General features: G+C 45.0%; 2 protein-coding genes across 2 annotated transcripts in view; both read left to right on the forward strand.

Moving 5' to 3' along the window:
• The window catches only part of colec12 (collectin sub-family member 12), a gene marked incomplete in the record, with an annotated part of 37166 nt that extends 26026 nt beyond the window's left edge, over nt 1-11140 (forward strand). Inside the window, 10 exon segments of the mRNA XM_062525608.1 lie at nt 1938-2084; nt 2301-2391; nt 3261-3456; nt 4537-4631; nt 4891-4979; nt 5288-5375; nt 5537-5591; nt 5738-5897; nt 7915-8048; nt 8948-11140. Of these exon segments, the coding sequence (XP_062381592.1) occupies nt 1938-2084; nt 2301-2391; nt 3261-3456; nt 4537-4631; nt 4891-4979; nt 5288-5375; nt 5537-5591; nt 5738-5897; nt 7915-8048; nt 8948-9158 (1266 nt within the window).
• An 872-nt stretch (nt 11141-12012) lies between these two features.
• tmem236 (transmembrane protein 236) lies at nt 12013-14107 on the forward strand. The gene is made up of 4 exons (XM_062555758.1): nt 12013-12330; nt 12696-12768; nt 13194-13317; nt 13451-14107. The coding sequence occupies exons 1-4, from the start codon at nt 12077-12079 to the stop codon at nt 14053-14055; spliced, it is 1056 nt and encodes a 351-aa protein (XP_062411742.1). The 5' UTR covers nt 12013-12076; the 3' UTR covers nt 14056-14107.
• The last annotated feature ends 8972 nt before the right edge of the window (nt 14108-23079 follow it).

The raw sequence follows: 23079 nt of genomic DNA on the forward strand, positions 1-23079 counted from the left end.
CTGCCGCAGCGACATTTCCGGAAGGTACTGACTCGATTAAATTAATTCTGGACTCTTTATCCGACCACATAAAGACGTGGGGATACTTCGGTTTGGCTTTAGGGACCCTCTACTCACTACCACGTAAGTGTAGTGTTGTTTGGAACAGTAGAAGAGGTATAAAAATAGCGTTTTGTAGTGGCGAAAGGACCTGCCCCGGTCATTTACAGGCTAACGAGTTTTGGCTAAAAACGGTGAACTCGAACTTTCTCAAAATACATCCGAATGACATGATTTTGGTGTCAACTCAACGTATGTACTCCCAATAGTCCGAAAAATTGATCTAAAGTGCATTTCACTCCGGATTATCCCTTTAAGTTAGGCTACAGGGTGCCCCTAGAATTGGACCAAACCATTGCTAAAAATAATACAGGGGACGTTCAGGTATGATAACAATAACTTTGCTAAAACAGCTATGAAAACACACTACAACTAGCAGAATACATGCACAAAAATATTTCAGCAATGCTAACATAAGAAGTGTTGCGTTTTGTGTCCACTCTGGTGACTACAGACCCGCTCCTATAGTCACAGTTGAGATCGCTACTCCGGGTGTGTGCGTATAAACCTCTTAGATTTTCAGTGAGTCCCTCATTTTCTAAAAAGGTGGGTGTGTGTATACTATCTATAACTTTTTTCCCCTTTTCGACTTTGTGAGGCGACTGCTCTGCGAAAAAGGGTAAGTAATTATCAGTGTCGTGTCTGTTGCAAAGGCCCCTTTTCAATGGGTTTAGGAGGCACAAAAGGACTGATACTTTACGAATCAAAATCCTTAATCAGGAGTTCAGGTTCAACAAGTAGATATTTTATAGGAGGCTCTCCATATATCTATTTCATGTTAACCCTATTACCTGCAATCGTGCTTGTAATTATGTGATTTTCCTCTAATAGGAGGACTTGGCCATTTACTGCATAAACTAATCTGTGACAATGATTTCTAAAAGTCTTCCTCCTGTTACAAAGGCTGTCGCCCGTCAATGGAGTGACAAAGGGGACCTATTCCTCGTGGTCACAGAAAAATTCATATATAACTGTTCTAGTGACAGATTTCTATGACATAGAAGACAACTAGTAAATCTAGTTTGGGATTGGGAATTCAGATAATATTCTCCTCCTCGTGACGAGGGTGAATAGTTGGGGTTAAAGGGTTCCTATGTTTCTAATTGTAAGTTGTGTAACACGGCTGGGGTAAACAGTTTCTCTTATCCCACCGAAAACATGCAACAGACTTAATCTAATTCTATTGACAGGGCCAAGTGATTCAATATGGGCTTTTTCTAGGACAAATCTGTATAGCACCCATGGCATATAACAGATCTAATTGATAATTTGTACTCCGTTTTTACATACATTAGTTACTAAAAACAGATTTCCGTATCTTTGCTTGTGTGATGTGCATTTGGACCCTTTAAAGGCCCCCGACCTTTATTCTTTACAGAAACATGCCCGCTAAATAAAGTCCGGTTGGTTTTGTGACTGCTACAGTGCATAGGACTTCCCTTCCTAAATACACGGCTGAGTTCGCTACTCCAGTGTATGTCAGTGTATTGTGCAGTAAGTTTTTGCCCATTAACAGTGTCTTAGACAGTAAGCCCTCAAACGGACAAACTTACCAGCTTCCTGCCTGGTCTCCTCTGTAGGCGTGCGCCTCTTGCAAGAAGTTCAATATTCTCGTTGACACAGGGGAGGCAAAGAAAACTCGAAGAAAGACTCTGCTACCTTTTAACAGAAGCCCTAACCAAGGGTTAGGGTTTTGACTTTAATGAAGATAAAATAATGAAAAAAAAAAAAAACTTACTCACTCACTCACTCACTCACTCACTTTACACACACAGAGTATTTACAGTTTTCTCATCAGCATGTTGATCAGTGGAACTGTTTTGCCGTTTCTTCTACAGGGGCACCCTAAGGTTTGTGAGAAGTTAAAGGCTCTCATGGTGGAGTGGGCAGAGGATTTCCGTAACGACCCTCAGCTCAGCCTGGTCTCCGCCATGATCAAGAATCTGCGGGAGCAGGGCGTCACCTTCCCTGCTGTGGGCTCACAGGTGAGCAGCTCATGCTCAGTGCCACAGTGAGCTTTTTGGCTTCTGGATTCAGACTGCCTCTGTCTGTTTAGATTGGGTTTTTTTTATATGGTAGATTGCAACCTCTGTGATGAAATGGTCTTTATGTTACACTGATGAACTCTGGGCATGATCGAAACTTGAAATACCCCTCGTTAAAGTTGTGCTTTTGCATCTCGTTGTGGTTCTTTACTGTAGGCTGCCGAACAAGCTAAAGCCAGCCCTGCATTAGTGGCCAAAGATCCTTCCACATCAACAAACAAAAAAGAGGAGGAGGACCTTGCTAAAGGTAAAAGCTACACACAAACATTACTTAAGTAGGCTACTAAATCGATCATGATGTTACAAGGAATGAAGGCACGAAAAATCAATTACCTAATAACTTCCCGCAATGTGGTAGCATGTCAGACTGGCTTGTTATTAATTGTTTTAGGCTTCATAGCAATGTTTCAGTGCTACTTATTCATTGAATTTACCCATGAACAAGCAGCTCAAGCATGTTATACAGAATGGATGCTACCTTATGCTACCAGAGACTGTTTTTGGGTCACATGTTTGATGATTGAACATGATGATGCATTATTCCACAAAATGGTTTGTCCTCTAACAATAAACATTTAGCCTTAACTCAAAACAGCTGTTAGGCTTATGTCATATTGATCAGTAAAAAATGTCACATGCAGCCATGTCTCAATTCTGTTCACTGCACATTTATTATAGGCTAATATATTATTATAATATAATATTCAATATCCACATATATCACCTGGCAGCGACATGTGAATGTTAAGAGTGAACCTGATGAAGCATGGCGAAACGCGTTGTTCACTAAAAATAGAATACAAATCAGCAAATTCGAGTTGACCAGTGTGCGGTGATTTTACACTTGATGTAAAATCTTTTACACTTGATATCCATTACTGAATGCTTAGTTGGAATTATGTTTTTCCCTATAATTCTATTTTTTTTAAAGCAGGCATACCTGCGGGCATGTAATTTGGCTACTGGTTTTCTACAGGAATACCATGTTTGAACGGGCACTGCACTATTGGAAATAACTCAGGAGCAGCTGTTGAGCCCTGTTCAGCCCCTCTTTTTGTTCATTTGTGTGAAAATGCTGTAAGCAGCCCATTCTAATGCCTCCCCTGCCCCCCTCAGCCATCGAGCTCTCCCTGAAGGAGCAGCGGCAGCAGCCCCAGACGTCGCTCTCCGGCCTCTACCCCAGCGCCAGCAGCCTGCTCTCCGCCAACAAGCCGGACGGTCGCAAGGTGCGCGCCATCTACGACTTCGAGGCTGCCGAGGACAACGAGCTCACCTTCAAATCCGGAGAGATCATCACCATTCTGGATGACAGGTACTGACATCGGACCACGGCTCGTCCATGTTGTTGTTTTGCACAAAGGCTCCGTTTCTTTTAAACGTGTTTATCATCCGAACATCTAGCATGCCAATGTTATGGCAGTCCTAAGTGAGGAAGGCGCCCGTGCAAAGGTGCAACTGTTCTGCTTGCATTTCTGTTTTGATTGCGGCTCTGTGTTGCTTCTGATTGCTTTTTTGCACACGTGAAGGTAAATGTAGCCTCACAATACTGAAAAAGGGCAAAGAAGCATGCAGTTTGGAGATCATGTCGATTTCATGTTCTGTAATGTCATGTTTTTTCAACGCAAATGGAGTCCATGAGTTTGTAAGCTACTAAACTATGTAGTTATCGAGGCCAAGTCAATAAGTCATACTCGGTCACATTATTAACAAAACAAACAGCAATGAGCTAATGCTATTGCTAAACGTAGCATCCTTCACGCTATCCCTATGTGATGTGAATACCTAATAATAGAAACTACTGTTTGTAAATGGATGCGTGTGTATATGTGTCAGGGTTGGTGGAGCCCCAGAGAGTGATGACTTACCTGTTGCTGGTGTCTTGGTCTCGCTCCCTGTCTGGTGGCTCTGTGTGTCTTCTTAGTTCATTTCTCAGATCAAGCACTTAGTTGTTGGAGTAGCAAATTTTTGTTATCTTGGTGGTAGAAATTTCAGCAGTAGGCCTCCGCTCCCACTCAGGGTCTAAACTAATTTGCTCACCGGAAGTGACTTCATTGATGCCCTTCCTGTCAGTCTGTGTTTTACCTACCCTGTGACCCAACCTACCCTACCACTGTGCTTTTTATTTCTGTGTCGTAAATCTTTATTAATAAATACATTTTTAAGAAATTTGAGGCAGCAAAATATCTGAGTTGTCTCACTTTGTGTTCCTATATTTCAACCATCATTGGCCGGGTTTCCCAGAATCGTTAAGAAGCTCTAAGAACTTCTTAGGAGCGTTGTAAGAATGTTCTAACGATTCTGGGAAACCCGGCTATTAGGAGTGAGCAAAATGTGGTAGCAAATGTGTGAAGCCCCATTTTAACGAGCTCTCTCTGCCGTCTTCACCTCACAGCGACCCCAACTGGTGGAGAGGCGAGACGTACCAGGGCGTGGGCCTGTTCCCCTCCAACTTTGTGACCGCAGACCTGACGGCCGAGCCCGAAATGAGTTGAGTGGCGGCAGATTTTTGTTCTCCCTTCCTTTCGGATGAACGCCTCTCCGTGTAAATCCTGTCTTCCTCTCCCTTGCCCCCAAACACACCCTTAAGCAATTTGCCTAAGTGTCTTGGCTGGGAAAAATATACGTGGAATCATGTTACAGAATTCATTGAGCTAATAAGTTGGACAGTGTCTGAAGTGCCCCACCTCTTATTTGATTTGCGTGCCTGGTTTCATAATCCTCATCTTATCCGTCTCTGTGATCTCAGTGAAGACCGAGAAGAAGACGGTGCAGTTCAGTGAGGACATCCAAGTCGAGACCATCGAGCCAGAGCCAGAGCCAGTCTACATCGATGAGGTGAGCTAACAGGCAGCAGCATGGCACTACGTCTTTAAAACTTAGCAGTTAAATTAAATGATGCTGACACGACACCCAATATAAATGTTATGCTAAATTAAATAATCTGGCTGCCATTAGCTGGTGACTATTGCTGGTAATCTCCCCACTGTTGCTTTATTTATTATTAACATCATAAATGACTATCTATCCACAACAGTTTGGAATTTGTAGAACAGCCACCGTTTTTGGTGGTAGATGCAAAAGCGGTGTGCACAAGAGGAGCTACGTGTCCAAGTGTGTTATTGATGTTCAACTGTGCTCTCCAGGAGAAGATGGACCAGCTGTTGCAGATGATCCAGAGTGCAGACCCAACAGATAACCAGTCGGACCCTGTGGAGCTTCTGCAGCTGGAGGGTAAGAGAAAAGGCCTCCAGGCTCTCAATGGAGAAGTGCATTTCAGAAGTGAAAAGTGCTCCTGGATGTATTTACTTTGTTCATCCATTCATTCATCCCTGTGTGTTGTTTTTTTCCTGTATATTTATGACATGCTAAAGGGGGCCTTTTTGCTTTGCTAGGTGCTTGTAACCAGATGGGGCCACTTATTGATCAGAAACTGGAGGACATTGACAGGTGCTGTGTTCCAAGAGAGTGGAATTTGTTTCCTCAAATTATGATAAACTCTGAACAATAATCACAGTAGCAATTATCAACCATCTATTTTTCACCAGTATTGACAATACAAAGTGTATTAACTGTGTTTGACTGTGCGTTTACAGGAAGCATTCTGAGCTGTCCGAGCTGAACGTGAAGGTGATGGAGGCACTGTCGCTGTACGCCAAACTCATGAATGAGGACCCAGTGTACGCCATGTACGCCAAACTCCAGAGCCAACAGTACTACATGCAGCAGCAGCCGCCAGCCAATGCTTCCCAACAGGTACAGATGCAGTGCCTAACCCATGGATTAAAGTTTTCCGTCATATGACGGATTTCCGTCAACCGGAGGCGCTAGAGGTCAATCATGAGATTGATGCAGATCCGGGGAGAAAATATTGGGGGGGGGGGGGGGGGGGGGCTGTGCGGCGCGATCTCCCTTGCAAGCTGCAGTGATGGTTACACCTCTTGTTGAACCCTGTTTTGTGATAGGCCTGTGTTTTAGCCTATGTTAAAATCTTCGTTGTGCGATAAATAAATAAATAAATAAATAAATGCGTTCGTGCAACTGCGTTGATGAACATTAGGCTACTACTAGGCTACTACTAGGCTACTACCACTATTAGGCTGCTACTAATAATAATAATCATCATCATCATCATAATTATACAATAATAAACGAGAGAAAGGCCAATTGAAACAGATGAAAGAACAGTCTTGATTTATTAGGCTTTTGTAGGTCAAACAAGCTTTGCAGAAGTTCAGGAAAGCTGTCGTTTTTTCGGTTTAATTAGTCTATGATTTGGGCTAATTATTCTTCATAAAAGTAAAATGAAAATAAACAGTAGTTTCGCCAGTTGTAATAGTAAGCTATAGAATAGCTTCAGGACATCAACACACTAGCTGCGCAAAGTTCTGCGTTGTTTGCGATGACTTCTTGTCCGCATTTGCTAGTTCCCCGATCTCATCAAATTAGACTACTTAGAGGTCGGCAGTGTTGGGGAGCTTAAAGATGAATAGTCAAAAAGAACATGGATATAGCCTACTTTCGGTCATTATTAATAGAGTCGGGTGCGCCCGAAACGCAGAGACAGACAATGGAAAAGTGTGTGTCTGCGCCACGCCACTATTAGGCTATCCTACTGTTTAGTTTAACTGCTAATTTCTCTAAAAATAATTATAATAAGCCAACAAGGTTAATTTATACAATTCAAATGGATCCAGTAGCTTAGGCTATGTCTATACAGTTTGCCTAATTTGTCTTCTTCAAAGAGAAAGTCGTAGGTCCGTTTCCAATAAACGAAACTTATATAATAGGAGTCCTATGACTGACACGTGTTCTTTTAAAAACGTCTTGTCTTCCAGTTAATATTCTTGAATGTTTATTGTAACAAACAGCACAGTTCTCATACAATTGACACGACCAACACGGTCAGAAATACCGTGGTACTCCTAACATTTCTGCCGTGCATCACGTTCTTACCCAACAACTAAAACGTCTTAAAGTGACATGCACCTTTTAATTAAACAACATGTCACCTAATCACACTAAGTAAAGTTACACCAAATTATATCCTGACATAAGAAAACATCAGAATTCCTTAGCATATTACATTTCAAATCAATTATTCCAAATCTTCAATAACAGAGGCCTATCTGACGGTTAACCAATGGCTGTGAGTTTTAATTGTTTTCATGCATGTCTGATAACAGGTGAGGAATGTTTTGGAGACATGCATGCATTTTAGGCATAATGCTGGCCCTAATCTCTGACTGAAAGTGCACAGAATTTATGCATTTACATAACAGTATTTAATAAATGTTCTCGGGGGTGACAGTGACACCCCCAACCCCCTATTTTTCTTTGAGGTGGGGGGGGGGGGGGGGGGGGGGGTGGCCAACGGGCTATGGCCGGCCCTCGGAGCACTCTTAATAAGCAACAGTGTGCAGTATTGAATAGCTAGGCCTACTTTAAAATGTGTTACTTGTAAACGGAGGGTACAATTAGTCTGTATGGCCCTATATTATGTAGGTCTACGCTAAGGCCCTTTGATTTGCCTCACTTGCGTGTGTCAATTTTTATTTTTTTTTTGGACAAAAAAATTTCAGTCAGATGAGTTTTTTTCACTTTAATCCATGGCCTAACCACCCAGTTTGATCATCTAGCCTAGTTTCAGGCCCATTGATTGATGGAGAGAGGACGCTCATTTTTCAAGCACTTGTTTGTTTGTTACGTTTTTGCCCGTCAGTGACTACACTGCGCTGGTTATTCATTCCTGTGCTTTGTTTGCTGTGTGCAGGGGTACCCAGGCCAGACCCCTGCAGGCTCGTATGCCATGAGTGGCACAGCAGTGCAGGGCTACAGCGTGCCTATGGAGCAGCACGCCTCCATAAACCAGGCCGGAGGCCCCATGCCAGGCCAACCAAACCCCAGGTACTTGCCACGCTTCACCACAGCCAGCCGCAACTGAGCCAGAAAAGGGCCGTTCACTCCAAGATCGATAATGATAAAGATAACTATAACTTTAAAAGCGACTACACTGACCAATAATGCGTACAAAAATCCATGTGTTGCTGAAGGTGACCTCTAACATTTGATGAATTCTGATTGACTATTAGCTTTTTATTGTTTCTATAAATCATACTGAAAGCGATCACCAATGATCTCATTCTTTGTCATTCATTGTCATTAATATTAGTTAGAATGATGCTTCTTTTTTTGTCATCGTTGTTGGTGTGCGAACAGTCCTTATTAAATGTGGGTCTGTGTAGCTGTTTGTTGCAAAAGTTGTATGTAGTTCTCCAGCAAATGACATAAGTAAACTTAACGTCACCAGTTTGGTGTACTGCACTTACACTACTCACAAAAAGTTATGAATATCTTGCTTTCAGGTGAAATTTATGGCTACAGTGGTATTGCATCATGAAAGTAGGGCATTTAAGTAGAAGCCTGCAATGGTGATTTCCTCATCTAAACAATTTATTGAAGCAACCAATTGAGGCCAACAAATTTCACCTGAAAGCTGAAAATCCCTGACTTTTTGTGAGTAGTGTATGTTGGTGCCTGTGTGCTACTTTCTTAAGACTATTGAACAAAATGCTGACAAAAGGTTTGGTTTATTTTGTCATCATTTTATTTGTCTCAGCGACATGCTGGTTTACAGACCCTAAGTATGTCTTATCAAGCGATTACTAGTGTTTGCATGTGATTGTGTTGGATGCTGCTGGAATAGCTGTTGTCTTGTGCTATAATGCACTCAGAACAGTGACCGTAAACTGTGAAACAAAAACAGCAGTGCCGCCTTTGCCAATCCTCCCTTCTGTTGGTTTCAGTGACGTGCACATGTACATGGGCCAGCCTGGTGTCTACGGCCCCAACCAAGGAAACATGGGGCCCGGTGAGGTACCCTCCTATCAGAACCCCTCCAGTGTGCCAGCCGGAATGGGCCAACCCCCTAGCTACAGCGCCCACACCACCCAGAGCCTTCCAGCCCCCTCCGAGGGACAGCAGGTCCCTTACCCTGCTGAGAAGGCCTTGCTCTAAGGCCGGCACACAGACTGAGACCCACCCGACCCCTTCCCCCCCCCCCGTTTCTGTCTTGCAGAAGCACACACAAGACGCACACACATGTATATACGGTCACATGCAAATCATGCAGATTCCCTAGCCCGGTTATCAACATGAATAGACTTACAAATTATTTCAGAACAGAAACACTAACTGTTACTTCAACATACACGTACATGCAATATGTTCACACTAATGGAAAACAGCCCCACACACACACACACACACACACACACACACACACACACACACACACACCCCGTCCAAATATATAGGTGTATAGTTCTCTGACCGTTGTTACCACTGATTGAATTTACAGTCAGTGGTGAAGAGGCAATGAGTATCTTTTTACGTTTTCCATTTCTTTTTAAGACTGGACACTTATCAGAAAGGAGCACTCGGCCATTTCATGTGACGCATCTTTAATTTTTAGTTTCGTATCACTAAAGACTGGAAACCAAGTTGAGGAAGGCTGAGAGGACAGAACCAGATGAAGAAACGGCAAGAAGCATGCATACTTTGTACATAGCGTACTGTCCGGCTGCACAGGCGGCCGTAGCATCGTGGCTGCTGTGGCATCGTGGCTGCTGCTGTGGCCGCGCCCTGAAGGACCGCAGGGGCCCGCTCCCTCCCGCAGGCTCCTCCCAACTCATCAAAGTCCTCATAACGTAAGCTGCCTCCGAGGACCTGGGGGAGGAGAGATCAAACACACACACACACACACACACATATAGACATAGACACAGACACGTATATGAGTACATGCATACATGCATAATTGCATATATGCATACTTGCATACGTGCACATTTACACATATACATACATACCTACACCGCTACAGGTGCTGGCTGGGCGTTCTGGTCAGTGTCCCATGGTGTCTATAGGCATCGGTTTTGCTCAGTGTTAAATTCATACCATGCATTTTTTTTGTAGCGTGATTTTTAATTTATATTTTTTTGATTATTGTTATTGCTATTTTTAATGCACAGTTGTGTGTGTGTATAAGAGGAAACAAAAAAGGACAGAAATATTCTACCTGTTGTATATTTAAGAGGCTCGGGACTCCCCATTTTAGTTTGATTCTGTAGACTCAGAATGGCTGCCCGCTCAGAGAAATGGAGCCCCACACTGCACGTCAGGTAGCGATTATTACTGTACGTCCATGCACTTTTGATTTTACCCGGACTTCTCGGAATGTTTCCGTTTCAACACTAGAGACCACCCCTGACTGAATACTTTAAAAAAAAAAAACCCAGAAATGCCCAGAACTGGTCTGCTCATCTGAAGACATACTAGATTTTTAAAACTCTACTCAAGATGCACTCCTTAAAAAGCAAGCATTTCAAGAGATGGCTTGCTCTCTTGGTTTGAGTTGATTTTACTGATCATTCATTCGTGAAGACAGGATATGAAGTTGTCCATCTTCTGGATGGATACAAGTCACTGGATAAATGGCAGGCCCCTGCTTACCCCAAGCCAGAGTCTTCTCCCGTGCTGGATGGTGCTCCGCTCAGGTTGGAGTGTAGATGTGCTTGCTGGAAGCTGAGTGGGAGTAGAGTGGTGGACACTAATATTCTCGCTGGGTTTCATCCAGTGGTTGTGACTGAGTGACTGAGTGACTGTCCTGCTCCAGTCTCCCCCTTTGCTGCCCCGCTGTGTAGATGAAATGTGAAGGATAGGAAACACGTTTTTTTGGGAAAACAATACCCTGGGACCACAAGCCAGTCTTAAATAAGCACTCCTTTTGCACATGGAGTTGGGAGGTAGATGTCCCAGATCGAAGCTTTGTCCACAGGGAAACGTGACTGATTTTATGTTTTGACAAAAAAAAGTGGGCAATTCTTGTGTCAGTTTTGCGGTTATGTTCCAATGTAGCCAGCTGTTTGTATGTACAAATTTAATCATCTTAATTATAATTAGTATTCACAATAAAACTAGGCCAAATGTATATAACATTTTACTTTGTCTTGTTATTCCTGGTCATGATTTAACATAAGTATTAGCGATGAAGCTTACATCCAGATCATTCAGGTGTTAGACCTGGAGCACTTTAACGCAATGGAAACAGGAGGATGAAATACAGTTGTGGGCTGATCAGGTGTATATGGCCTCAGCTGGGTAGTCAAACACTAACAATCATATATTTATCTGCCACTAGGTGGAGATGAACAGTTAAGATTTAACCAACTTAGTGACCTCCCCCTAGAATTAGATGTACTGTAACACGATCATTTGAGTTGAGCTCCCAAAATGTTCTCATTATTAGCCTGGTTTCACTTTGTTTATATTTTGTACAGCTGCTCAATTGATTCAAGGCCTTTTTTTATTATTATTTATCTATCACATACATTACAATGTTGGAAAACATGTAGTGAAATAGCAGTGTCTATAAGGATTAAAAAAAAAAGATTTGGAAGAATTCTATAAAAAAAAAAAGATTGAGAGAGAAGGGGGTGAAAGGGTGATGTGTGTGAGAGCAGTATGGCAATGTAATGTAATGTATAGAGTATGTGCATTGAGTTTTATGTGAGTAAGAATGTGGAGCCCTGTGGGAATAGGAATGTCTGCCTGATCTCAGTGGCTTAAACAGTCCATTTACACAACATGTCCATTTAAACAGTCCATGATGGCACAGTACCGGTCATAAGAGCAAAGCTATGTAGCTGACACACGTCACAACCACAACCACAACAGGCTTCATGTTCTCATAAAGAGTAGCGTGACAACAGCATCAGTGCAGCCATAAAAGTATACAGCGAGTGCGTTGTAAGCAAAGCAAGTGTTCAGAGTCCAGAGCAGGATATGCTGAACCGTGTAAAGACGGCGTCACTGGATGAGTGTGCTCTGTTCTGTCGCTCTCCACATTTGGAAGCCTTTCGAAATCACTCAGGATGCTGTCAGGGAAAAGGGTCAAACTGGTCCTTTTCGAGGTGGTCCAGTTCGCGTGTCTCAGTGTGCCTCTGTTCGTGATCATGGAGCGCTTTGCCTCCTTGATGCGCCACGTCCGAGGAGGGGACCTGACGGCGTATTGGCTGGTGGTGGCTGCCTCCATTGCCTATGTGACTACAGTGTCCTTACTGGTGTGGGTGCCTCTGAAATACTTCATTCTGACGTCCAAGAGATTCATCTCTGAAATAACAGCTTGGTGAGTCTGGTGCGAGAGTTGGGAAACTTGTAGAGTTGGGATAAATGTTGCCCTGCTTACGTAGATAAGAAATGTACTTCATTTGGAGTATTTCAAGGATGAATACAGTGGTATTTAAGAAGCCACATGGCCAATAAATGTAGGCATTGTCAATTCCCAGTTGTAGTTTGTGCATATGAAAAATATTAGTTTCAATGCCAAAAAGGATTATCTTATTTCACTAAATACTATGGCTTTGCAGCTGCCAATCCATGGTTGGTCATGGGACCCATCTAAGGTCATAGGGTCAACATTTGTAGGGCAGATGTTCAGTGTGTTTTGTACATACAGACTCTTAAGGCAGACTTGAAATATGTTTTTTTCAGGAGACCAATAACACTGGCTTACGTGATTGTGTGTCCATTGCCGTGCTTTGGCATTCTCCTGGCTGGCTGCAAGGTACAAATAAGTCATTAACAACACATCTATGTTGATCATAATGTTGATTAAGTAAGTTATCAAGCTGCAAATATTATGAAGCAGACGAGCAGAGAACAATTTGATATGATTTCAAACAATATTACTGGCACAATTGAACAGGGAAAGTCCAAGTATCAGACCTTTGGTATTCAGTAACTCACTGAGAAGACAACAGATTGTCCATTAACCTGTAACCTGTGCATAATGACTGGAATGTCGAGCCTGATGTGACCAAGGTTTTACTACTTTGATCATAAAACCAGATTAGACTTTGTCATATCCGTTAGCTTTGTATCAAATCAGTCTAGGTCTCATCAATAATTCACATCTTAATAGTGCTTAAAGCACTATTGTTGTTCTAATCTAGCCAATTCTGTCTTGTCCCACTTTTAACATTCCTAAAGGTGCAAGTAGATGGTGGTCACCGTTTGGATCGTTTCACAGAGTTGGCTGTGTCCTTGGTACTACTATCTCTGGTCATTTTGGACGTTGTCGAAAGATATCGGCCTTTCCGCCTCACTGGTCAAGGTAATGAGACCTTCGATCCAATCATGGTTATTTGCATGGATTCAATTTACTGGTGTGCCCTTATAATGGACCGTGTCTGCCTCTCAGTAGCATTCTTGTGATTATTCTTTCCATGTCTCCTGGTGACTGGAAGCTGAGGGTCTGGAGGAGAACTATGAGCCCTCACCTGTCCTCACACACCTGGAGCAGGTGACCACGGTGTCGTCCCAGGTCGGTGACGAGCTAGGCGAGAACGGCTCGGCGCACCAGACAGAGCCAGGGACCGGCTCCTCACGGGGTCACTGGAGGGACAGCATACGGCCCACCACGACGTCCTACCTCTACTCCTCGTCCAGCTCGTCACGCTTCTCCACCGGACGCCTGCGCCCGCTGTGCATCAGAGACTCGAGGGTGGACGCTCTGGTGGAGTGCTTCCTCTTCTGGATGGACACCACAGAGATGGTTCGGGTAGCAGAGGTGCCCGCTGTGTACTATACAAACTGGGTCTTTCCCATCTATATCCTGGCCTATCTCTCCATGCTGCGGCTGATAGTCACTCCCAATAGCCCACTGCTGCCATTTTTAGGGTTTGTCTTGCAGGACTTGCCCTTCCTGGTCATCAGACTATGCCTGTTTGGTGTGTTTGGCTATGTCACACCCTTGTTGTATATCATGAAGAACCTATTTGTGTGCCTAGCTTATGTGTATTTCATCTTCATGACCAGGCTTAAGATCTTCAACAGGACAAGCATGTTTTGAGGACTATGGTCTATGGACATATGACCTTACAACCTTGAGATTGTTGAATATTCTGTAGGTGGGTGGGTGGGGCGACGGGGGGGAATGGGGGGTTATTATCCTGTATATTATATAGCCTACTGATGAAGAGGATATCTATAAATGTATTTAGCAGTAAAGTCGTGTAAATGTAAATGTAAATATAATACAATGGTATGAGTGAAATATCTTAGGAATACTACTGGCAGTCATGACTCTCGCCAGACCCTTGTAGTTCCGCCATGCTCCAGTCAGGTTAGAGCTTGACATCAGTAGTTTAAACCATCCAGTGGACCATTTAGTCACCGTCACACCAGCCAGCTAGATAAATACAACTAGCACAAGGGTGCATGATATTGAGACCTATTGATTTGCCAGGCATGGGTAGAAAAACAGCTACCTACAAAAGCTTAGCTTTACATCAGGACATGTTGCTTATGTAGGCCATTTCAGATCATTCCTACTGGCCATATGAGTTCAAATGTTTTGCCACGTTTTGTTTCTTTGAGAGAGCTATTATATGAGCTTCACATATTTATGATACAGTGTACATAACAACTGGAATATTTTGAAAATACCTATACATAAGTTTGATTGTTATAATAGACTTGTCCTTATTCAAAAGTTACGTTTACATATTTGTATGTGTACACACATTTAGTGCACTTGGTCATTTAGTGACTAAATGGGGGGGGGGGGGGGCATATACAGTATATATACAGTATATTGGCCAGGTACAAATGACATAAACAAAAGCTTTTTAGGCTTTTTGCTCACTGTCAGCTGTGTGAGGCATACTTTCGATTGTTCTACGATGACACAGTTCACATCTTCCTTCCTTGTGTTGTTTAGCTATTTCTACTTTTGTATTTATTTTTCAACCTAGCTACAATTCTGTAAATAAAGTTTAACAAACAACATAGTCCAAACAACAAAGACATAAGATGCAACACTGCACTTTATGTTTTTTGTCTCGTCTTCAAAATTATATTTTAATTTGAAATATTTGTCAAAAAGAAAACTGCATATGGCATTCGTCAAGTCATGCCACTATGAGATGATGAGAGCTAATCCGGTTGGTCTTTCACGATGTCCAAATGCAAAAAAATTGTCTCAGATCTGGATCCACTAGTTCTGGGCTAGAGTCCTCCAGGGCTTGACCAGTCAAATCAGCAGAGATGAGCATATGACCTCTAGTTTACCAGGCCTTCAAGACACAGGAATACAGTACAGATATAAAGCAATGTACAACACTAGGAAATGCTGGTGTTTGTGTGACTCATCAGTCGAGTTGCTATTACAGTACACAAATGAATATTATGAGAGTGCTGAATAGATAATAATCAGGGTTCCATCTGCACGATTATATTATTCTGAGACCTCTGCAGCATCTTTTGCTCCCTCTTTGTGTTGAACCTGCGGTGAATAATTTATGTGAACGCAACCTTGGAGCTTCTGGGTGCGAGATAGGAGCAGTCGGATTCAGATGAATGTTTGTGCGCTATCTCCAGTCGCCTGACAGCATGGCACATCCTGCTAGAGTTATGCCCCCCGGGATGGTTGTTGTATGATGTATTGCCCAAACCCACATAATAGGCACTGCAACAGAACTGCCAAGAACTCACAGAGAAGAGACTGAAAAAAATAAAGCTTTTCCTGAAAATAGTATACTGTAGATCACAGTCCTGTCAGAGGTGGATTCCATTTATGTCTAATAATTAGTGAGAAACAGTGAGAAATACTACTTTCCATTTGGAACATTCTTTTGATATTGACTATAATCAAAGGAAGTGTTTTTTTTTTTTTTTTTACATTCATTTGTCTGTATATATTTTACATCAAGGGTAAGAAAAATGCAGATGCAGTTTGATTGTTTACTCAAAAATCACTGCCTACCTTACTTCAAAGTGAGTTGCAACTTGCAACCCTCAGAGCATAACCTTAATTCATTCAGATTTGGTTTCAGAACCTGCATATTAAGCAGGCTCTGTAAATTGAATTATACATGCTATCCTTTTCCTCAACACAAAGCAGCAATCACAAGGGGAAGGAGACGGAAAGGGCACACACAGAGATAACCTGATAACAGGAGAAAAGAGGATGATTACAGAGCAAGATAGATGGATGTGATGTCCACTGCTGAGGGGGATTGATCTGTGCGATTTGAGATGTACGGTCTATACATGCCAAGTGTGAGACTGTATGTGAGGAGGAGATGGAGAGCGAGAGAGAATAATGTGTTTGAACCAGAGAAGGATATTTGAATTCTGGCAGTGAATCTTTTGCGCTAGCCTCTCACTACATGCCCTCGCATACAGAATAGCAGGCATGTCAGAGAGAGAGAGAGAGAGAGAGAGAGAGAGATGGCAGACAGGCAGAAGAAACAGCTACCCCACCAACAGCACCTCCTCCCTCCCTCTGTTTACCCCAGCCTCACCACTTCCCCCAGCAACACAGGAAGGACAGCAGTGACTCAGGTAATGAGGAGCATCCGTGACAGAACAGCACTCACATTCAAGGAGTGTGTGAGAGAGAGAGAGCCAGGGATCAAAACCTCTTTAAGATGGGGTGGAGGGAGAGAGAGAGAGAGAGAGAGAGAGAGAGAGAGAGAGAGAGAGAGGGGAGAAACGAGAAAAGAGAGAGACAGGGAGGAGCTCCAGGGAGAGGTAGCCTAGACAGACAGAAGCGGCGCACGCAGCTTGTGACTGAGCGACCGACTGAGCCAGCGAGGCCGGACCCTGCCGTCTGCCCGGTGTGGACTGGAGACAGGGAATGCACACACAGACGTGGCTCTCACGCTGCTCTCTGATTGGACGCACCACTGAGGGGGTTAAAAAAAGAGAGAACGCTGACGCAGGAAGGAGTGCAGGAGAGAAGGAAAATGACATTTATGCTGTGTATCAATCCCACATTCTGGGCTCGTTGCTGAGCTTGGTGAGGGGAGGGGGGCGGGTGGAGGTGGGGCGGCGGCTGTGGTAGTGCCGGTGGTGGTGGTGGTGTGTGTAGGGGGGGGAGGCGGTGATGGTAGTGGCGCGGGAGGTGCTGAACGGGGGAGAGAGCAGTAAATAAATAAAAAGCAGGAGGAGAGGAGGTGAAGTGCACCCCTGCAGGGATGGGGGAAACAATCGCACACCTGGAGGTGCCCGTGTGACAGAGCACGCTGGAGGCACGGTTACGGGATTTTGTCTAATTTTACAGGAGGGGGGTGGGACAGGGTACGGGAGGGAATAGCAGCTGCTTCGTATGATTTTTTGAAAAGTCGCCTCACACAAAAACAAGAAGCCTTTTTTTCGTCTCTCGATGGCGCTCTTGGAGGACTCCGAACGTCTGCAAACTCGTGTGCAAAGTGTCAGACCTGTGGCCGGGCGCTCAGTGTGCAGTTAGTGATTCTACAGGCTGCTGCCGCGACAGCTGCGGAGCGGTGGCGGACGCACTCGGCCGCGGTGAGGTGATGGCTCGGCCAGGTTGAAGACAACCCCCGCGGCTCCCTCAACGCCTCTCTCAACGCCTCTCCTCGGCTGTGCTCTGGACTCGACCCCCTGGATGTCCTCTTGATGTATTGCTGTGGGTTGGGACACTGGCGGAAAGTACAGTCCACCTATGTAAGTAGCCTATCACCGTTAAATGCAGAATGTCAAGGAAATTAGACAGGTGAAGAGGAGGTGTGTTTATGTATGGGGGGTGGGGTAGTTGAGGGGCTGGACTAAGCTGTAAACAGTTGGAAGACAAGGTACATGTCATGTTAATGTGTCTGTCTCAATGCACCATATTAGGGATGCTATCATGTTTGTGTATATAGGAGGTTTTGCATTTCAATGTGTACCGCCACGTGTAGAAAACAAACTGCTCACAGTCACCTTGACATTCCAGTTATACATGTGTGTGGTCCCTGCCATAGGACACAGCAGTCAGGACAGTCATCCTCATTCTTGAATCTACTTCAGTTGTAACAGGTGTAACAGTTGTTTACGGGGTCAGGATTGATCTATATTTCCACTCCTCTAACCTCTACCTGTGGTTCTACCTCTGTTTTAGACGTATATTTCCTCAGTACCGATTGTCCTGTTTCACACGAGTGCAGTGGTGTTTTTGATGGTTTTGTTTGTTTAAAGAGCCATGTATGCCACGTTAAGTGAAACTGAATGAGTCCAGATGTTCATCATGAGCTAAATCAATGTCACCTGATCAGGTTATCTGCAGTGGCAACAGCTCACTGTAATTCACTCTGTCCAATGAACAATAGCTGAGGGTGTGTAGCCTACAGTACCTCTCGCAGCGAGGGGTGAATCTGTACCTGCTCCTGAACCGAAGCGAACACCTTACAGCTTTGTCATGTAGAAAACATTTGCCTTGGCTCTTGTGAGTTGTCTGTGTGTATGTGTGTGTATGTGTGTGTGTGTATTCAAGCATCGCATGTGCGAGGAGGCAGAAAAAATCGAAAGTGTCGGCTCTCCTTAAATGCTCCAAAATAGTCTCCCTACGGCCTGGTCCCTGGTGTAGCAGGTGGATGGATTCATGAAATGCTCCAGCTATGTTTCACTGCTGCATCCGCTGCAGTCTAAAAGAACAGAGTATGACTCATCTACTGTGGACATCCTGCTAAAGTCTGTCACTGTAAAAACAGGATCATGGTCACAGTATGGGGGCATCATCTCCTCAACACTCTCTCTCACACACACACACACACACACACACGCAAACACACAAAATGATGTGAATCGAGCTCCTGGTGTGAGCACATCACTGCTGAGTCGGTGAGCATGTGCACATGCAAAAAAAACAGCAAAAAAAAGGAGAGAGGCGCAAAATGTGAGTTGCAAGTAAACGTGTCCTTGAGTGTCTCTGTCACACACACACACACACACACACACACACACACACACACACACACACACACACACACACACACACACACACACACACACAGACGCCGGGGATTCAACAGGTTCTCGGACGCTAACCTGTGAGTGCCTGGGTATCTGTGCGCATACATTTACATACAGCCCTGTCTAATTAGCATAATACAGTGCATGCAAATGACTAGGGAAGCGCTGGCCCAGAGCACTGCACAGTTCTCCAGCACAGCAGTCATGGCTAATGCATTCATATAATATGCCCCCGCCCCACGGTGCCCTTCTCCTACACACCCTCCTCTCTTAGCTAGTGTACCAAACGCCCTCTGAGAAGGCAGTCATGAATACACCCGAATAATCACTACAGCTGTGTGTGTGTGTGTGTGTCTGTCTGTCTGGCTGTGTCTCTGTGTCTCTCTGTGTGTGTGTGTGTGTGTGTGTGTGTGTGTCTGTGTCTGTGTCTGTGTCTGTGTCCGTGATTCTTTGTGTGTGTGTGTGTGTTTATGTGTGTGTTTCTAGGGGGGTGGGTGGAATTTTATTGATATTATGTGTCCATTCTTTTTTGCAATGTGATTTTACCTCTAAGTGTGTTAGCTGTGTTGTCCTAAGCCTGCTGTTTTTACGCCCAGGTGGGCGTGCCTGGGTTCCACTCTACACTGTCCTCATCCCTCCTACAGTATCTCCACAGGTCCTGACTTCCTCTTTGGCTCTGGCTGACATGTAGCCACAGCTCTAGTTACTTTATGACCCTGTGGATTGTGCTGCCTCAGCTCATTTGTCTGTGGTGGATGTTACTAAGTGTGAACGGTTGTTAACAAGTCTTATGACTAGACAATAACATTTTTCAGTGGGCAAGTAGGATATCAGTCTCACTTAAAAAAAAGAAAAAAAATTTCGATGCCATACAAACTATACAGTGTTTGTATTTAGATGAAAGTGGGGATATTTCAGCTGGTTTTGTCCAGGCCTCCGTTGGACTCTGTGCCTTTGGCTGAGAAATGGATTGAATTACATTAAGTGGCTTTCTGGCTTTTAATGGCTGGCCTTAGACTGAGTACCCTATGGAGCTGAGGCTCTACAACCAGCGTACTTTGGAATCAGGAGGAAACTGGAGAAGGGCAAAGCTGCGTTGTGGAAATGTTGCCTCTCTACTCCTGACAGATCACAAGCCCATTCTAAACATACACAAACAAACAAACAAACAAACAAACAAACAAGCACACACACACACGCATGTACGCGCATACGCACGGACGCACATTCACGCGCGCACACACACACACACACATACACACACACACACACACACACTTTTGTTCACACTGCCCACCCACTCTGTACCCTTCGGAACATCTTGTTTCTTTGGTGACTCAGATGACGTGATATTTTCTAAGACAATTTTATAGATAACATTGTGTTATGAATCTGTAGAATGTACAGTAATAAAATGTGTTGAGTCATTAAAACAAGGTCTGGAATGTAGCCTAAATCTACTTAGCACCATTTTCAAAGTCATCAGTGTGATTAGTTGTTCATCTACACAGACATAGATCAATTCCCAGGCCAAAATGTCACAGTTCATGAGTAGTGGACATGTTATACCCCTCTCAGCACAGTTAGATTTGACCGTGCTTCATTACCTTAAAGATTTGCCATGTTACATGGATGTTTGATGGATGCTCATGATCCAGTCAACAGGGGCTTGATCTGCCCATCAATACAGGATCATCCCCTCCTCCCACTCTCTTCCGCTGACCCTCCCTCTCTCCCTCTCTCTCTCTATCTCTCTATCTATCTCTCTCTTGCTCGCTCTCATTTAAAGCTCTTCCTGCAGCTGTTGAGTGGGCAGGATTGGCCATTCGTCGGTGCCAGCCTCCAGCCTAGTGTGCGGGGGGGAGGGGCCTGGGCCAGATGTTGGGTTGCGTTCCCATGCAGGGTTTGAGTGCACGCTCGGTCCGCAGAGAGTGCGAACCGAGAGTACGCTGTTAAAAGGGGGGACTTTCAGGGGGAGGGAGGAACGATGAGGGGAGGAGGAAACTTTCTGCTCCCTCCCGTCCCGCTGGCGACCCCGCGCTGAGGAGCGGGACGCGAAGTGGCTTTTTTTTTTTGCGTGCGCCCCGGGACGCCTGGCCGTTTAGGGGGGGCCCCCCCGCATCGAGGCTGAGTGGATGGGAGTGTGGACGCGGAGAGCCGCTGATCTCCAGGCCGATGTGGGGTTTGGTCCGCTGACCCGGGGCTAGGGGGGCCGGACGCACGCACGCGTCACAGGAAACCGCTCGCCGGGCCGCCCGTCCACCCTCATGGCCCTCGGGGGCGAGTAGGTGAACGGGAGAGAGCCGAAAGAGAGCGCATTCGGAGAGAGAAAGAGAGAGAGAGTGAGAGATAGAGAGTGTGTGGGAAGGAAAAGGAAGAAGAGGGCCTTGTGCTTCTCCACCAACCATGCCCAAATCCATCCCCAAGAACAAAAACGTCTCCTGGGTGAGTAGCAGCGCAAGCTGTGTATGTGTGTGGTGTGTGTGTGTGTGTGTGTGTGTGTGTGTGTTGCGGGGGGGCAGGGGCAGAGTCGATCATTTGACATGGGGAGGGGAGCCTGGCACGCTGACAAGAGCTGCTGTTATGTTGGATATTTGATTTCATTACTTTGTGGTTTTCTATGTTCTTGACCTCCTCAGGGTTTGTTTGAAAAGCTCATGGGAGGTCTATAGTGTGTCCTCTGGGTCACTTCCGTCTCTTTCGACTTGGACTTGACTTGACTCTTCCTGTGTGTGATTTCACCCTCTTATCACTGTGCCCACTGCGTCCTGTCAGGAAGTGGCTCCAACCCCATAGAACACAAAAGCCTCTGGGGCTACTGTATGCCCTCAGTGTGTCTTCTGAGGTTGCTCTGAGAGCAGGACTAGTAACTCTTTTGTTAGTGACAGGCGCCACTACAAATATGCCCCCCCCCCCCCCCCCCCCCACACACACACACACATTCGTACAAATAGCACATATAAAGTGTCGACTCTTTGAACAGTGTCCTCTCATGTCACGGACTGGAGAGCTACCTACCAATCTCAGATTAGGCGCTTCCTCTGTTGTCCTTGAGGGCTCTTAACAGATGTGCAGCCCGGGAGGCTGTAAACCCTGCGCCGCCACGGCTGTCCACATCCCTGTCCACATAATAACTGAGCCGCATGCTGCCACTGCTGCTGCTGCTGCTGCTGCTGTTGGAAATGCGGATTACTCCAAACCACCAAATTAAGCTTTTCCTGGATGAAGCCGGGCTGGTGAAACACAAGAGCAAGGTAGAGCGACAACAAATGGCCGCTGCCGCTGCCGCCACTCTGCTGGGCTTGGCCTATATGTCAGTCAGCCGGAGTGACCCTGCCACCTCCTGAGTGCAACCTTTCCAAATGGGATGAAATGCTGTCGGATAAGAGGAGGACGGGATTCGAGGAGAGAGAGAATCAGCCCAAGGGGATAAGCCATGGTAGAATTTTCCTGCTTTTTCTCTGTGAGGGCCGGTATTATTTCTGGAACATTGTTTTTTTTTTTTTTTTTTTTTTAAGGTCAGGCAGATGTTTCTTTTCCAGCTGGTCTGTGTGTAGAGCGCAGGGATGTGATGTAGGGAAGGGTAGAGGAGAGGAGAGCAGAAGGGAGACAGAGGCAGCAACTCTGCCTGCAGCCTGCGTGCTTCCTTGCCTGCCCTACCTGTCTGTCTGCCTGCGCACACCCAACTCCACTCGCCACTGAGCAGGCTTTGTGCTGCGCATGCCTCTGCATAAGAGGCTTAAAGACAGATGTGTGTGTGTGTGTGTGTGTGTGTGTGTGTGTGTGTGTGTGTGTGTGTGTGTGTGTGTGTGTGTGTGTGTGTGTGTGTGTGTGTGTGTGTGTGTGTGTTTGTGTGTGTGAGATGTGTTGTGGGGAGGGGCTAGTATGGGTGATTTGGTGTATGTTCACTCTGGTATATGCATGTTTGTTTCATTGGGTTTAACCTACTATGTTCATGTGCGAGTCCATGGAACTGCATGTGTGTCCTGAATATCCATCTGTGCGTGCCTTACAGCAGAGTGGAGTGGTATATAGTTCCATCGAAGTGGGAGCACTCACAAACCCTCTTTTGCTGTTGTATGTATTCTGAACTAGTCTCTGATGTTAACTAATCTGATGT

The sequence above is a fragment of the Sardina pilchardus genome, chromosome 2 (assembly GCF_963854185.1).
Source record: "Sardina pilchardus chromosome 2, fSarPil1.1, whole genome shotgun sequence".
In the NCBI taxonomy this organism is placed as follows: Eukaryota; Metazoa; Chordata; class Actinopteri; order Clupeiformes; family Clupeidae; genus Sardina; species Sardina pilchardus.

Bases quoted from the DNA above. Each gene is read 5' to 3' on its own strand.
- tmem236 (XM_062555758.1), top strand. From the start codon at position 12,077: ATGCTGTCAGGGAAAAGGGTCAAACTGGTCCTTTTCGAGGTGGTCCAG. The intron at 12,769-13,193 runs GTACAAATAAGT...ACATTCCTAAAG, and splicing joins TTCTCCTGGCTGGCTGCAAG to GTGCAAGTAGATGGTGGTCA. The intron at 13,318-13,450 runs GTAATGAGACCT...GGTGACTGGAAG, and splicing joins TTTCCGCCTCACTGGTCAAG to CTGAGGGTCTGGAGGAGAAC.